The sequence below is a fragment of the Leuciscus leuciscus genome, assembly GCF_965113295.1.
Source record: "Leuciscus leuciscus genome assembly, chromosome: 6".
NCBI lineage: Eukaryota > Metazoa > Chordata > Actinopteri > Cypriniformes > Leuciscidae > Leuciscus > Leuciscus leuciscus.
This window is the reverse complement of record NC_138730.1, coordinates 31,625,918-31,643,389: the sequence shown is the minus strand read 5'-3', so window position 1 is coordinate 31,643,389 and position 17,472 is coordinate 31,625,918. Positions and strand designations below refer to the sequence as shown.

The following is a 17,472-nucleotide window of genomic DNA, read 5'->3' as shown; positions in this document are numbered from 1 at the left end:
CTTTTCCACTCAGTGGAGCGGAGTCACCCAACACAATACTGTAGTAGAGTCTGTAAACTTTAAGAAAGCTTCTTTTATTGAGTCGGGTAATTGAGAATGGTCTGCAGAGAGAGGAAAAACCCTGACATGTGCATGTCAGCATGTGTTTCTGACCTGTTTAACCATTTAACTAAGAGGATAAATTGAATCTATAGATGTTTTTTGAGAGCTGCCATTAGAGGCGAGATTGCATGACTGATTTCCTCATGCCATGGTGCATTATTTTCAACAGTACATCTAAACTATGTGGATGTATGGAGTTGTGGACAGCTGAAGTGTAGTGTTTCTGCACCCACCTGAGTGGGTGGGTGGAGGATATCTAATTTAGCATGGAGAATGTGACTGGTGAAGTACTTTAGTTCATTTGATTAGACTTCTGGAAACATTTCACACATGATCTTGAATTATATCAATCCTCTGGCTGCAATGCTTTTTTAAGAAAACTTTAAGCTACAGTGAGAGGTCATTTATTAATGTAAAAGCAATAAACTTTCACTTTAACTCTTTCCCCGCCAGCGTTTTTGAAAAAAGTTGATCATTTTCCAAAAAGTTTTATGGCTCCAGAATATTTTCTGAATACCTGAACATGCAATATGTCAAAAGAAAGAACAGACCCTCTGCTTTGAAATAAACAAACAAAAGTTTTATTCAAGCTTCATACATTCCTTTTTTTTATCAACACTTATATGGGTAAGTTTCATAAAAAGCAACATTTTGAGCAAAAAGCTGAGAACATTTGCGTTTTTGTCAAATAATAGCCTACGTCTAGCCTAGAAATCTAGACGCACCCTAGCGGCAGCAAAATGTATTTTGCAGCCAGGGCAGTCTAGCAACTCTCCATAGACTTTGGAGCTGCAAAAACCTAAATTGGGTCAGGCCAATCACGTCGTGTATAGACTAGGCGGGGCGGGCTTAACATAATGACGACAGAGTTGCGACGGTTACCTGGCTGCGACTTGAAAACAAAGAATGACGGCTGCTGGCGAACATCTTTCGAATCGGCTTTGTCCGCGACTCTGGAGGACTTGGAGTTAAGCTTTTCTTTGAGAAAAGAGCAAAGAACGGCACTGAAGTCATTCTTAAAAAAAGGAAGATGTGTTCGTCGTTTTGCCGGCCAGATATGGTAAAAGTTGAATCTATCAACTAACGTTAGCTCCGCTGTTGGGAAAACGCTCTGGGCCCGGTTTCCCAAAGCGTTCTTATCTCTAAGTAGTTCTTAACCTATTCCTTAACCTCTCTCTTAACCTTATGGGACGGTTCCCGAAACGTTCGTACGCTAAGTATATCTTTTGTAAGTCACACTTTCGTAAGGTTGGTCTGGACCACTCTTAGCTTTACCTTATCACTGTTGCAGGTCTAAATGAATATAATTCTGAAGTTTTAATACACCCAGACAGTATTAAATTAGGCTAATTCAAGTGTTTTCATGCAAAGAATAAAATTGTCATTACACTGATTGTTGTTAGATTTTTAATTATATTATTAAACAATATTATTAATTGAATTAAAACGCTCTTTTAAAGGCCAGTGAAAGCATAGGCTACTGTCAGTTAAGTCCTATTCGGACGCTAATATTGTTTCTCATGGGCTCGTCCGGTATTTTAAACATTTACAGGGGTAAGTTGGTGATTTTAGTGCCGTCCGAATCCATAATATCAGTGTTTTTCTCACCCAATCCGCGTAAAAATCCCTGGCCAAATTAGTACCTTCTGTTTTTTGACAAACAGGTCGTGTGGTAATTTAATTGCCGTCTGAATCCACATCTCCGAGTTTACAAGAGATTCAAAATTCACGGTTTAAATCCTTTTTGATCACTGCCGAGCACCGTACGTAAGATGTCAACTTTTATTACTGAAATGCTGGAAAGTATTTACACAAGTACAATATTTCATCGCAGCTCCATCTCAGCAAACAAAAATGAGAAAGAAAAGGCGGCACGTAAATTTTTGAAAAGGTTATTGTGGCAGCAATAGGCTATATGTTACAATTTTAAAATATGTAGGCTAGGCTATTATAGGCTATTATAGTTTGGATTATTTTTTATAATATCCAATAATCATAATAAATTGCAATTTCAACTATTTCTGAAGTGCTTCTTTTATAAAGATGACCGCTTTTTCACATAAACAGCCCCTGCACGAGAGAATAATTGATTCTCGAGCCATCGATTTCAAACAATTCAGCACCATCGCCACGGACAGCGCCGGGAAACGTCGCACGTAAGAAGGTATATCTTAAGCAGCTTCCAAAGGTATATGGTTCGGGGAACACACTTAGGAACATAAACACCTTTGGTAAGATATATCTTTCGAGCTCTCTTAGCGCGCTAAGAGTGAGCGTTATCGGGAAACCGGGCCCTGGTTGGTTGAAGCGCTGTCCTATTGCGTGCAGAGGGAATTTGAAAGACAGCCGTTTATCCCGCCCATCGGATTAAGCCGTGTCTATGGTGAGTTGCCAGAGTCAGACTAAACATCTTGATGTAGGTTTGGCTTGCCAGGCTAGCCTACGTCTGGATCGGATTCAGAATGATGATAGATGGAGTAGATCGAGTTCAGTTCACCCCCAAAGCTTGCACCGTCATATAGCTCATATGGGTCGACATTTCATTCAGTAACAATAGGCAGTTTTGATTTATATTCTGTTTAATATTGAATATCATGTTATTTTACATATGCATCTACTTTATGTGTCGTAGCGCCCCCTAGCGTGTGACAGTGAAAACACAGAAACACGGAAATTTCTGTCAATGGCCCGGAAGAGTATTTTTGTCTGGTTCTCTATACCAGAAAACATGGAAATATAGAACATTTTACTAAGAAATGTAACGTTACTATTATTTACTGTAATTGTTATACATAGTTTGCTAAACGCTGATTTCACGCAGCCGTTATTTTGAAATCGAAAGCGAGGCTCCGGTTGGAAGAAAACCGGAAGTGTCGCCTTTAATCACAGGAGAGTCGTGAATGCGATGGCGTATTGTTGTGTTTAATGATGGTGTGTCAATTCTAAAACTGTACATACATTTCTTTCATACTTTAGACTATATACAGTGAAATTCATTTATAAATAAAATATTTTTTTTATATATAATTCAGAATGTAAAAAAAGAAGCAGGAATTAACTATATACATATCCTATATTGAATAGTAACATCCAATAGTGTAAATCGCGGCAGCAGCTTTAGGTTGGTAATCCAAGGCATTGTTGTTTATCTTTACTTCCGGGGTTCTTCCCACCGAAGCCTCTCTTTCGATTTCAAAATGGCGGCTGCGTGAAATCAGCGTAATGGTGCACACGTTGTGTTCTGTCATCCGGTTTGTATTTCAATAGTATGAAGGTAAGATCTTACAGATTAGTGCACTGTATAACTATGGCTGCATCTGAAATCGCATACTTCCCTATATATTCATGGGTTTCATCAGGTCCCTTTCCACAGGTGTATAAAATCAAGCACCTAGATTATGAATGCAGACTGCATTGTGCTTGATTAATACACCTGTGGAAAGGGACCTGATGAAATCCATGAATACACTGATTTTTTTTTTTTTAACACTGATTTTTAAAGTAAATTTCACATATGGAATTAAGTAAACTCTACTTAACTAAGTTAAGTGAAAGTAACAAAGAAAATAAGTAATTTTAACTTGGCTAGTAAAAGGTTGAGTAATATCTATTTAGTTGAAGTTTCCTTTGCAATACATTTCACTCAAACAATATACATTTTTTTTAGTGTTTTTTGTGTTTGTCATTTTGAGTAGAAAATGAACTCCAAATGGCACAAAATGGCAAGTTACTAATCCTAACAACAAAAGCAAAGATAAAACAGTGTAAATACAGCTGGAAAATCAACCTCATTAATTATTCTAGGCCCAGTGCATGATGGGAACACCAGTATCAGAAAAGTTTAGTTATTTTTATAACGTTGATATTTATGCTTTCATTTCTACATGCTTGAATTGAGGCTTCTAATATAGAATTTACTTCGTTTTTTTATATTTTTGCCTGAACTAACTTTTTCATGTAAATTACATTGTTTTTTTCTGTAGTATTTACTTCACCACAAAATCATTTTTATCAGTGTAGGCGAAATGCATGTGAAAAGTATGTCAGAATTCACAGTACTCATAAAATATTAGGCAAAAAGTACCCGGATAACACTTTTTCCGGCAAGATTCTTAAGTGTGCATACAATGGACACTTTACTGTCCCATGAGGCCACGGAAGAGGATTTGTGAATGGTGGTGACGCTGAGTTAAGGGTAACTTATAGCGAACGTAGTATGTCAAGATTAAATTCTTCACACATACTACCGGTACTTTTTTAATGGTCGTGAAGTAATTACTTATTCAAAATAACCTACTCATGAGAGTATGCAATTTCGGACGCAGCCAATGTGTTTTAACGAATCAATTCATTTAATGGCTCAATGATCAACTCATAAACTTGTCACTTGTTGCCTCGTATTCGTGCAACCTATCAAAGAAAAGTCTGTCTGGAATGAAAAACAAAAACAAAAAAACTGAAAAAACTGAGCAATTCACAAATGGTGAAAAGAACCAGTAGCGCCATATGGGACACTTCTCCCAGAGATTTGACCTCTGCTATACTATAAAGAAAGAATGTATTTTTGAGCCCTGCAGTGCAGATTGAAATAGAATGCTTCAAGTCAAGTGTCCAGATCACATTATATCTGAAGAGGAAAGAACCTCGGTGGCTAATGAGAAACAGGTGAGAGAAGACGAGCTTTGCTCTCTGGGAGGGAGGTGAGTTATTTTTATGCCTATGGGATGCTGTTATCAGTTATATGATATTTTTATGACCTGTTTTGTGTGGTTTCATTATTAATATTGTGTATGATACTTGGTGAAATTCTCCAGGAACACTATATTTACAGATTTTTACAAAATGGTTTGAACCTGTCTAACTAAAAGGCTAATATTCAGGAGCGTTTAACTGTGAGTGTTTAAAGCAGAGTTTAGACATCTCTTTCAGGGTCTATTCTTTCCAACCAATTAAAGGCACAATATGTACGATTTTTGGATTAACATGTACAAAAACTACTATACAATGTTATATAGTCTACTGTATTTTGTTGACTTGTACTTACATGATCCCAAATGTTTCCAACAATGTTTAAATCCAGAGAAATCAAATCATTGTTACAGTATGCAAGTTCCCACAGAGGCCGCTTATTCAAAAGGATAATAAGGAATGACGACAGTAAAGGACGAGAGGGGAACAGGACATTTTATGTTTCTGTTTTTATTATGCTTATATGCGTCAGTCGGCTGCAGACGCTCCTTTTGTTTTGTTGTTTATGTATATTTTACGATTACCTTCTTCCCTGAACTTGAACTTTGTTACTCATACAGGTCAGTTTGTTTGACGAATTAAATTTGTGGGGTAACGCAGCACTGTTTTACTTGGTCAAAACGATCATAACAATATGTTTGAGTGTGTTGAAAATGATGTTATAATGTTACTCTGTGCGTTCGCTTGGTGGCTGGAGGCACATGTTGCAAACTACAGCTGGATGGATAATAGAATATCATAATAAAAGCTGGGTGACATGTGTTGCTAAATGTCCTGCAATTAGTTTTAAATATGGTAGAGAAAATGCTGAATTACTGTTACTGCAAAAAAAATGATTTCTGTTTATGCTATCATAGCCACTAAAAAAAAGTGTTGTCTTTTGAGGCAAACATGTTACTTGCAGTAAATCAAGAAACAATACAACTAACCGTGTTAAACATTTTCCTTTCTATTGTTTAGCTGCTCTGAGCTCAGCTCAACTTTCCAATATGATGCATTTAAGTTATTTTTGGTCTGTCAAAGTACTGCTCAGTCATCTATAATGGAAATACATTTGTCAAAGGGTAAATAATATTGTGATATTAATTAAGGTTAACTTACTAATTATAGAAAAAAAATTCTGATTATCTTATTATTATGGTGTCTACTTTTAAAGTCTTTTTTGACATATTTTAAAGTCTTTATTGACATACTTATTGACTGATTGATCAATTTTGTTAATGTTTGCATTTAATGTCTTGCATTTACGTTACCTCTGTATTCATTTTAGGAAGTGAAAGGCTGTCGAAAGCCATGAACCTTATAGAGCAACAAAGCTCTTTTACATTGTTCAGGTTGGGAACATGCTGTCTCGAAGAGTCCTGCAATGGATTTAAAATAAATCAGCCTCACATAGATGTGATTCAGTGAGATGGCGTGAATGTGAAGAATGCCTTTTGTGCTGAACTTAAAGGTCACCTGCATACTAGTATGTTTATTGCCATACATATTCCTGCTTTGAGTTACAACAACAATCATCCTTAAGTGTGTTTGTGCGATTAAGGCCATCGGTCAACTTTTGAAGAGCAAATCGTTATTCGTAGGATCACATTTTCTCCCATCGTTAATGCTAACGATGTCTCGGTTCAGTGAGTAAAGAATTGCACAGCAATATTGGAGCACACCCGATTCGGTTCCTCGTAGCTTCCTGCCATAGCTTTGGAAAGATTTGTTATGTTCCCCGCTTTGGAGACAGGTAGATAGATGAATGGATATGTGTCTCACACGTATAAGTTGGTAGAAGGTTTATTTGCAGAGCTTGAGACCTTATGGCTTTCATTTAAATGTTTTTTTTTCCCCTCTTAGTTCTCTTATGGTGGGGTTGACCTTCAAAACCAGTCTAATAAAACCCAGAAGCATTCCATCTAAATATGTTTAAGTACAGAGATTTTATTTTCGTTGATAGATTTCCTTGCAGCTTGTCTTTGTAGCCTCAAGTCTCTGCACCTCTATGGTAGACTTCAAAACAAACACGCTGTATTAAGTTTAACTTTCAACAGAAGAGAGATGGGTTGTGGAACAAAATGTACTCCTCTGAGTTTGTCTAACGTGTAGTCTGCTTATAAATTGTGTTTATGTTTTTATAGCTACAGGTTATTGCTTAGTAATTGTGATCATCATAAACTTCCAGCATAGCAATCAAAAAATTTTCCTCCCCCCACCATTTTTTATTTATTATTCTGTGTACATCACATAGTCTTTATTGAAATATATCCCTGTTTCCCTCATGCACAAACTCTTGCTGAGCCTCTGCCTCATAAAAAGCATGGTAAAAGCCATAAGTCTGCTTCACGCCACGCCACATTTCTGCTGCATTCTTGTACACACAACACTGGTGGCCAAACACATTAATCACACAGATCCTCTTCTCAAATAAACAGAGAGAGAGAGGGCCAGGGGTGAAAAATGAGTGACAGATGAAAGTCATATTTCCTTTGTGGGTATCATCTCAATACTAGGGTTGAAAAACTGGAACATAATTCAATAATTCAAAAGGGAACTGAATATATCTGAGGACGTGTCAGGGGGGACCTCAAACATGTGTATCGCTCAAAGGATAAATGATTTAGAGCTCTCTGGAACATGTAAATCATGCGGTACCCAGAGCTTGACTTACAAACGTATATATCATTCTCATGCATAGTTCATTGGTATTTAAGTGGTAAATAAATATTGCCACTTCAAAAAAATTATTTTAGTATACTCGTCAATTTTGTTTGGTCAGTAATTTTCTTTCTTTAAAAAAAATAAATAAAAATTAAGACTTTAGCAAGGGTGCAATACTTTTATTTAGAAAATATTTAGCCAGTTACATGCAAAAAAAAAAAAGAAGCTTTTAATTGTTCACCGCACATTATTGGTCAGGAAATGGTGCATGGTCAAATGCACTTAAAAATATTTTTTGGCCAGAATACGGGAAGTTGTGTGTGGAGTGATGAATCACAGTGAAACTCATGGTGATGCTTTAGAGCGGAGTCTTCAAGAATCTGGTGATAAATATAATAATAAATGCATCTCATGGAGGAAGAGCTATGATTGTGTGTGGGAGCCTTTTTAGCTGCTGGTATGGGGAGCTACTTCACTGTGAAAAGTAATTTAATGATTTGGAGTACAGGAGAATATTGCAGAATGGCTTGCTTCCCATCAGTGAAAAGTTGTTATCTCCGGGAGTGATGATCAGATGTTATTTTTCAACAAGACAAGGCTCCTGCCCAAGTTTAAAAGACAACCAAGTGGCTTGAGAACAAGTCCATCAGGCTCATGTTTTGGCCTGGTCAGAGTCCAGATTTGAACCCTATAGTGAATATTGGGTCTCACATTAAACTCATTAATGAAACAACTACTCATGAACTCTTTGAAGCCATTAACATTGAGTGGAACACTGACTCTTCTTCCTGTAAAAGCTGTTTGCAAGTTGAGGAAGGCTATTCCGTGCTAAGTTACTTTATCTACAGTATTTGTGCAATTTTTGCTAATTTCTTGACCAGAGATTTGTGATTAAAATGGTTAAGACCATTATAAGACCACTAAATATTTTGCCACTTCTAACTTGACTCATTTGTTGTTGTTGCTGTTTTGTTTATTTAAAGTTACAGTAATTTTCTAAAATTAAAATGGATCATTAACTTACTGTGTCTTTTTAAAACGGATATTATATGATTTTAGAAGACTTAAAATATAGCAAATTCCACAGAAGAAAGTCAGTCAGAGTGATGACGGTGAGTACACAATGACAGTATTATTTGGATAACTATCCCTTCAAATCTAGTCATCAAAATCAATCAATCAAAAAAAGCAAAATATGAAATTTGTATGAAATATTGCATAAAGGGTACATAGATTTTGTACATAGACTACACTCTAAAAAAAAAATGCTGGGTTGTTTCAACCCGACTTTGGGTCAAATATGGACAAACCCAGCCGGTGGGTTAAAAAAAGTTATTACATTTTTAACCCAACATTTGGCTTTGTCCATATTTGACCCAAAATTGGGTTAAAACCTCCCAGCATTTTTTAGAGTGTAGACTTCAATTTGACCTTAACTTAAGTCTGCCTTTTTTCGAGGATTCAAACTATAGTACTGCAGTCTGTAAATCAATCACCCAATAAGGAAAATGGCATGTAATTAAAAACCAGTAGTAACAGTGTTTACTGTGTTTTTCAGGGGTAATTAAAGACATAGACACGGACACAATCACTTACTCAAAGAATCACTGCTGAGTGAGAGGTTCTGTAAACTTGCATGACTTTTTTTTTCAGCATGCAGCTGGACATTTCCTGACTACAGAACAATTTCTCCCTGTTCTTATTCCCTACAAATTCCAACCACATGTAAAATCAAAATATTTATGGAGACAATCAGGTGTGCCAAATATTTTTTTATAGTGTTCAGGCTCTACGTTTAGCCCTTAACAAATTAAACATTGAGTATGTCTGCTGTAGGACTAAAGGGAATATTTTAAGGCATATAATTGTGACTTTTTTCAATGACAAAATCCTTTGAAAGTGTTCCATGAGGAAGCTACTGTCTGAGGAATAATATACGACAGCATTATGTAAAAAGCCAGACCCCTGCTTCTCTTTAAAAACATTACACCTGGCCTGCACTCCAGTTTCAGCCCAAGCATTTCACCTCAGTGTAACACAACACCCTGAGATCAACAGATGCCTGGGAAATTATAGCCAAACAACTTTACTGATGACTTCTGATAATTGCTGTTCCGTTCCACTTAAAATCTTGATTATAGGCTGACAGAAAAATATGTGTGGAGTTTCTCCAAAGAAATTAATTTGTTAAATCAATAATAATCAAAGTCGTATGTTTTTGTTAGGGCTGTTATGCTGAAGTTTATGCATTTGAATATGTGTACATTTTGTTGACTACATGCTTAGCGTTGAAATTTTTTTATAAACGGCACAAAACCAAAAGCTGTAAATAAGATTAGGAATCAATTTCCATTTATAAAGTTTTGGAATCAAGAGGAAAGAATTTGTGGAAAGAACACATACAAATATTGCTCTATTGCACCATGTAGTTTGGTGCTGTATTTAAGCTCAGGACCATGTTGAATTTGGCTCTACATGCCTGTCAGAAGCTATATATCACAATTCCTGGAAAATAGATTGATTAGCACTGCTACTGTAAGAAAAGCTCTGAAATAAAAAAACGCTCATCAAAATTTACCTGCGAGGGGTGGTGGTATGCATGGAGCGCTCTTGTTAAGTTTGTATTTAATGAAATAAGTTCCAGACAATGTTCAACATTACCTCCCTCATTCAGTTCTGTCCTCTATGGTTGAGTTTTGGAGGTAGCCACACCCAGGCTGGCCATTGGCTCAGTGCTGCAATGAGGACATTTAAACAGTTTGAAGGCAGAGAGCTGAAGGACTTCCCGGGACATTGCTGGACAGGAGGGCCCTGAATGCCTATGAGCTTGTAAACAGGTGCTTGCAGTAATAGGCGTCGGACAGTGAGCAGGGATATTACTGTGGCAGGGAATATTCTGGGGTAAGGCATCTGCAGCTTCATTATTGCATGTGCATGAACTTCTCACTTTTTTTACAGCCATAAAAATGGCTGTAAAAATGTGATTATCGACATCAAATTATGTTATGGTGTTATGTTTTTTTAATGAATATTTAATCTACACTGTAAACATGTTTTTTGACAGCTAATCTAAAATGTACTTTATGATCAAATCTAAATGACCTAGTATTATTCAAGTTAAAAAATTTTTTTTTAAATGTCTGAATCACATTAAGTAATTTATATTTAATAGTCAGATCAGATTAAAAACAGAGAACTAATATAGTGCAATCTAAATTTTACATTTTCTTTTCTATTTTTGTAATTGCTAAATGTCCATGCTCCATGTAAATGTCCTTGTAAAGAACCATTGCCAAATGTATCCTTTTTAGATAAATATACTGAAAGCATTGACATTGATTCATATTTTGTCATTTGGGACAATAATCTCTGGTTTAAAAGTACAAACAGCTTCATTTCAATAAAAAGTGCTTAATGAAAGCCTTAAAATGACCAGTTGATACATAAATCTTGTACAGCAATGGGGTTCCCAGTCTTGACAAGATAACATATGTGTCCCAATGGACAATGCCTAATAGTGGAAAAACGTGTTTGAAGTCAGGTGCTTGGCAGCACGGTTTGCAAATGAAAGCCTTTTTTTTTTTTTTGGGTTTTAAATAATTTCGTTGGTTTTTTTTTTTTCAAACAAATGACTATTTCATATTTATTAAAAAATATTTGATATTACTTTGCAATGGGTATTGGTACACTATTTGTCAGTTTTCTTTTGAAACCTTCCTACTTGCCATAACAGAATAAAATATGGTTGTCATAAGGCTGTATTTCCTGCTCATTCCATCTGTAAGTTTTTTTTTTTTTTTACTTAACCTATTCAGAGCCCACTTTTACACAAGATCTAAGCAACATCCCCCTCGTCTGCCAGATTAGGAGGAAAGGCTACTGTGTTGGCTTCAGGTATTATCAGAAGCCCAGATCAGATGAACAGCAGATGTTGCACGCAGCCCACTGGAGTTTTACTATATGCTGCCCGCACATTACACATTACAGGCTAACAAAATCAGTTTTGGGCATCTGAAAGATCCTCTAAGGCTGCTGTGGTTTCATTCCCCAGTGGTTCACATACTGAGGAGAGGAAATGAGTCTGTACCTAGATTTAAGCTTAATTGCTTTCAGCTCTCATCAGCTGAAGAGCAAAGGGGAAAATCACTAGTGCTGCATGTCTGCGGCTCACAGTCTGCACTCCTCACCTCTCCGCCTCTTCTGTCTCTGCATCGGTAAGCCCTGCATCTCCTTCCTAATGGTGCAACTGGGGCTCCGCTTCAGATGCAGTGGAACAGACTGTCTTTGTCTTCTTCCTAATGTGTCTCAGGAGAGGAGAGGGCATGGCACGGCACAGTCTGGCTCTCTGTTTTCCCGCCTTCTACCTCACTCAATTTATTCCCCTCTCAGAATGTGATTTATGCTGTTCACAGTCTGTTCATATGCCTTATTGCTTGTAGGTCTTTGCACTTGTAGTTCCTAAAAGCCATGAATAAGTCCCAGTCAAAGCATTGACAGATTATGTTTTGACTTGGTGTCGAGATCCAAGAGAAAACAGCCAACGGCCACTTAGCTGCCTGCATCTCTTCTATGTCTTGAACCAGGCTCTTTTAAGCATCCTTTCCACTATTGCTGTAGCAGGGATTTCATTGGGCACGGCTTGCTGAATTGTTCACTGGGTATAGAAAAGAAATGTTCAAACATTACTGTGTCCAATTGGACATCAACTTGTAAAACTCAAGGAGATTCTTGAATGTTCTACACTGCACAAAAAAAGGCATAAAATAAGACATATCCTTTGAATTATTATTATTATATTTTTCTAATTTTAACAGTCTGTTCCTCTATATTTATTTTATACATAATAAAATCATGCATTGGCCAGTTACATGCAAAATGTGGGTAAAAAGTATTTTGTGTTTTTGCAGTGCGATTTGTATTGTCTGTTCAGTTTCTGTGATAGAAACAGAGCATCTTCTTCAGTGTGTTTATGTGCATGCAGACTCAAACATCCCCTCCTGTAGCTGTGGAAGAAGAAAGTTGGCAGGCTTTTCCAGTGTCCCTTCCAAGATAAATAAAAGAGCAAAAAGAAACAGCGCACAAGAAATAAAAGCCTCTGACAGAAAGCAATAAACGAGACCCTCAAAGGGCCTTGCAGCTCTAGCATGTGTGTGGTGTCTGGGCCTGTGATGTGGGCTACGGCAGGACCGTCATGGACCTCACCACTCCATGCTTCAATATTGCACCATCCAATCTAATTAGCATCAGGGAGTCCTTCAGATGATAGAGAGACTCTCCTGCCTCTTTGAGTTCAGTGTTAAGTGTTTAAATATTACCCAGTGAGTCGAGTTTTGTTATTTTGATATATCAATTAGAAAAGATAATGCAGAGTGAAATACTTTGTTCCAGTATGAGTCACAGATGTGAATGTCTTTGAATCTAGCCTACATAAAAACACATGTTAAACCAACATTATTCCTCTAAATAGTCACAAATTGCTCAACAGACCGTAACAAACTATTTCATATGAACTGTGTTGCTGATTTGTTATGTGGTTACTGTCATAGGATAATTGTTTTGCTCTGTGTGGACATTTTGTTTGTGCTATTGATGTTGTTTTTGAAGTTGCTATTTGTATTGAGGTCTACTATTGGACATATACAGTTGGGTTGCATTGACAAGAATATATTGGCTGGACAAGCCATTTAGTGAATGATTCATTGCTTTACTTGTTTTTTTAAGGTTATTATTTGGAAATTGATGAACCCAAAATGGCCGTTAGAAGTCTTCTCAGACTAATGCAATGGAATAGTTGTCCACATCTGCAAAAGAGAATCTGTCAAAAACAACAGCCGCCAGCACTGTTTTCTTCTCAGTTGGTTGATCCGTACGGCATGAGCTCCAGATTTTTCTGTGCTTCTGTTCACATTTCTATCTGGGTCCTGAGGGAGTGCTCTGTCTCCTCATTTCAGCATTTCTGCCATTCCACATCTGCTTCTGGACTTTGATGTGTGTTGATCCGTGTTTATATTTAAGCGCCACATTTACAAAGATCCTCTTTATGGTCCAAAACAAGGTGTGGAATGAATAAATGACAAATTCAAAAACGTGGTGCTGAATTTTTAAGCCATTTGTCATGTTCTGTTTATTACAGTGTTGAGATTGATAAAAGGACATAATTCAAATCCATAAAGAAAAAGTGCATATAGATATTAATCGGTTGTTATCACAGGTTATGCAGTGTCAGTGAAACTATCTGGCTGTAAAAGCAGAGTAGATGGCTGTCATTTAAGGTCCTGTAGGCTCACAGGGGCCCTTGCCTTTGCATAATGGCTAGATATGTCTCATCTTCTACGGGTACTTATGATTTTTTTTTACTCAAGTTCTATATACTGTCTATCTACAACAATCAGATGCATGTAAATAATATTTTTGATTTATATTTTTTATGTTTATTTTTATTATATATATATATTTAACAAATATTCAAATAACTGATTTTTTGTTTTAATTATATTATGTAATTTTTAAAGTTTTATATCAGATTATTTATAGAAGAATGCTGTCATTTATCAAGTAATTTATAAAGATCTGCCGTATACATTTACTTATAGTCAACTTAGTATAGTAGTAAAGTATACTTAGGATAGTATAAACTATGATCAGTCTTTTAAGAGAAAAACCCTTTTTTCCACATCAAGATTCCCAGACCACACAAGATTCACATACTTACTGTAAATGAATTACATTAACTTAGGGCCCTGCTTTCCGCTGGTGCTCAGGAGAAGAAAGTTATTTTAATTCATATTTTAGTTTTAAAGCAAACAAGTCCCTGGTGGCTCTTTTGAAGCATGGGTTTTCTCTTCTGTAAAACATCCTACTTTGCAGAGATGTATTAAAAGGTTTGAATGACATAATTGTCATGGGGATTACATCATTTAGTTTGAAGTGTTCTCTGCTCCCAGAAGCCCTTGTGGTTGTGGATGTGCAATTAATGGTTTTGATGGAATGTGCTTGGCAAACATAAGGTCTGCCCAGTTCCTAGTAGCATCAGACATCTGTAACACTGGCCTTGTAAAACAGATTTCGCTCCATTAAACATAATGTGATGTCTTGCGCATTGATTTTCATGTGTATAGCATGCAAATCAAGCTCCTTACTGGAAGGTGTGACCGCAAACCATAAGGAAAGTTTGATATTTTGAGTAAGAAATGCTTGTAAATTCGACCACACAATCATCATAAGATTCTCCAAGAGTTCATGTCTTTTTACTCTCTTTTAGAAACCATGATTGTTAGATTCAACCGGCTGAAGAGAGGTCTCTTTCTTCTGGGGACGCTTTTTACCTTGTCCCAACTTGTGCTGTCCGAGGAGGTGCTTCCAGCAGAGAAAGAAGTCACATTCAGCCATGTCTACAGGATTGACTCTGGTTGTAAGCAGAGTTCTCAAGTGGGACAACTTTCCCAGGACGAGGCCTCAGAAGGACAGTTAGTCACAGTGGATGGAGAGAATGACATTGTCTTCAAGCACAACATACGGCTACAGCCGGCTGGTTGTGGATGTACTGACTCTGAGGATTTCAAATCCCTGTTGTACCGTGTAAATGGCCTGGAGGAGGAGGTCACGTACCTAAAAGGCCAATGCGCTCAGGGCTGCTGCAGAGGAGGGTCAGGTATTAGTATACTAACGATTATTCCCTGACTGTAAGAAACGTAAGATCAAGCTACTTGGATTTAGCAAAAATGTATGCCAATTTTATTTAGTTAGCATTGCATAGTTGAACGTTTTAGTGCATAATGAAAAAAGTGCAAAATGAATTGTCTTATGTGTCTCTTATCACATGTGACACCCCAGCCTTTCTTTCTAATTACATACAGTATGTATGTTACAATATAGACTAACTTTGGATGTGATCAGTTACATTAGACCAGAATGATCAGAAACTTCACTCAGGCACCTTCGATTAAAAATACTACTATCTACTACAAATAATAGCAGAGATGTATGTCATTTTTTATTTAGAATACAGAATTTTAAGTTAGAATGCATTGAATTTTCAAATTTGAATTTATAATTTTTGAAGGCAGCACCATTAAACCCCAATACCCCAATTTAGTATGAATATAATCTGGACGTAACTACATTCGTAATGTTGTCATAATCATGTGACCTTCACTTCCATTCACAAATCCTGAGCACAGTGTCACGCCGGAAGAAGTAGGTCATCCAGGTACTTTTTCTCTTTTATGGGCCTGCCCTGTTTACACAGGTCACTTCATGCATTTTCTCTGATCAGAGAGCTATCCGATCGTGAAAAGACCAGTTGTAAATGCCCTCCGAAATGCTTTCGAGATGGATTTAAATCCGATCGCTCAAACCACTTCAGGAGGTGGTCTGTCTGGGCCGCATTCTAGACGAAACTGGACAAGTGCAAATTCATTTGGTTGTTGAAACCACATGTGTGAGATTTACTCCTCACAAAACAACAACAACAACACATGTTATAGGCTATATAACGGCGCTACCGCAACACGCATCGCCACAGATGCATCTGTGTATCTCTTCAGAGAGCCAACGCTCAAACTGCCGCAAATAAAACAGAAAGTAAGTCGCAGACGCTCAAAACACAATCATCTTTATTAAAAGTAGTGAGACTATCTTACCAGTGTGGATGCCTCTCTCTCTCCTTGCGGTCTTTTTTGATCTTGAAATTAGCTGATGATTAATGAAACCAGTTAGGCTACTTTCGCTGACGTGAACTGCATATAGAATTTTGCATATAGCGCGGGAATTGAAGATCCGATTTATATCCGTGTTGTGGAGACGATCAGTAAAAACTTATGAAATGACCACGTGTAAACAGGCCCTATGATACCGTGAATTCGGGGAGGAAGGATGCGACTTCGGATGCAGCCATAGATTTATGGACCAAGGTCAAATAACTTAATTTCCCGGAATGCCATTACCTGCTGTATTTCTTTGAATTGCAATTCAGTCAATTTAATTCAAAATCAATTTCATTGTTGCAATTATACATTACACATTCTCTCTATTTTGTTACTCTCTGCTCCGTTCTCCACTTCAGATTTAAATGCACTGGTAGTAAGACTTCATATCTTCAATATGATAAGAGTATTCTCCTCTGCTAGGTGTGGACACCAGCTGCAGTGGGCATGGCACGTACCAGCATGACTCTTGCAGTTGTAAGTGTAACCCAGGCTGGGAGGGTCCAGACTGCTCCATCTCATCCTGCCCTGATGAATGCAATGATAATGGCCGCTGCGTTGACGGACGCTGCGTCTGCTATGAAGGCTACACCGGCCTTGACTGCAGCCAGCTCACGTGCCCCAACGACTGCAAAGATAAAGGCCACTGTGTGGATGGCAAATGTGTGTGCTTTAGTGGATTCTCAGGGGAAGACTGCAGTGTCGCGACCTGTCCGAATGACTGCATAGGTAATGGACGCTGTGTGGATGGACAGTGCATCTGCGATGAGGGATTCTTTGGAATCGACTGCTCCACGGGTAAGTTTGTCTTCAGTGTGAAAAAGTGAAGTGGGTTTACAGAATTTTTTTTTTATGATTTGAGTGTTCCACCTTGTAGGCAGAGGCTATTTACACTAACTCCGCCCTCTATTGTCTGACTGAGCCAGACAAAATTACAAAAGAAATCCTGCTGATAACAGGAGCAGTGGTGTGGAGAGTGAGGTTGGTGGCATTAGCTTTTGATGCGACTGACACGAGTTTGAATCTGGATACTGGTAAGCAGAGTTATTGGGGATACTGTCCTAATAAAGCAGCATCTATTTATGATTTTAATAAATGCAGTCATACACTGAATATGTTGTTATAATGCATACTGTTAAATAATATACTACAATACACTGAGGAGAAAATAGTATCTGCCACTATTTGCACTATACCTATAAAGAGCGTTTAACTACTATTCACACTTATTGCAAAGAAAATACTGCTATTTTCACTTAGTGAACAGACT

At 37.4% G+C, this 17,472-nt stretch overlaps 1 protein-coding gene across 3 annotated transcripts in view; it reads left to right on the top strand.

The window, feature by feature from the left end:
- The first annotated feature begins 10,270 nt into the window (after positions 1 to 10,270).
- The window catches only part of tnn (tenascin N), a 34,194-nt gene continuing 26,992 nt past the window's right edge, over positions 10,271 to 17,472 (top strand). For all 3 annotated transcript variants that reach the window (XM_082172616.1, XM_082172615.1, XM_082172614.1), the window contains exons 1-3: positions 10,271 to 10,398; positions 14,759 to 15,148; positions 16,626 to 17,000. In XM_082172616.1, the coding sequence (XP_082028742.1) occupies positions 14,764 to 15,148; positions 16,626 to 17,000 (760 nt within the window). In that variant the 5' untranslated portion in view covers positions 10,271 to 10,398; positions 14,759 to 14,763. The remainder of the gene's footprint in view (positions 10,399 to 14,758; positions 15,149 to 16,625; positions 17,001 to 17,472) is intronic.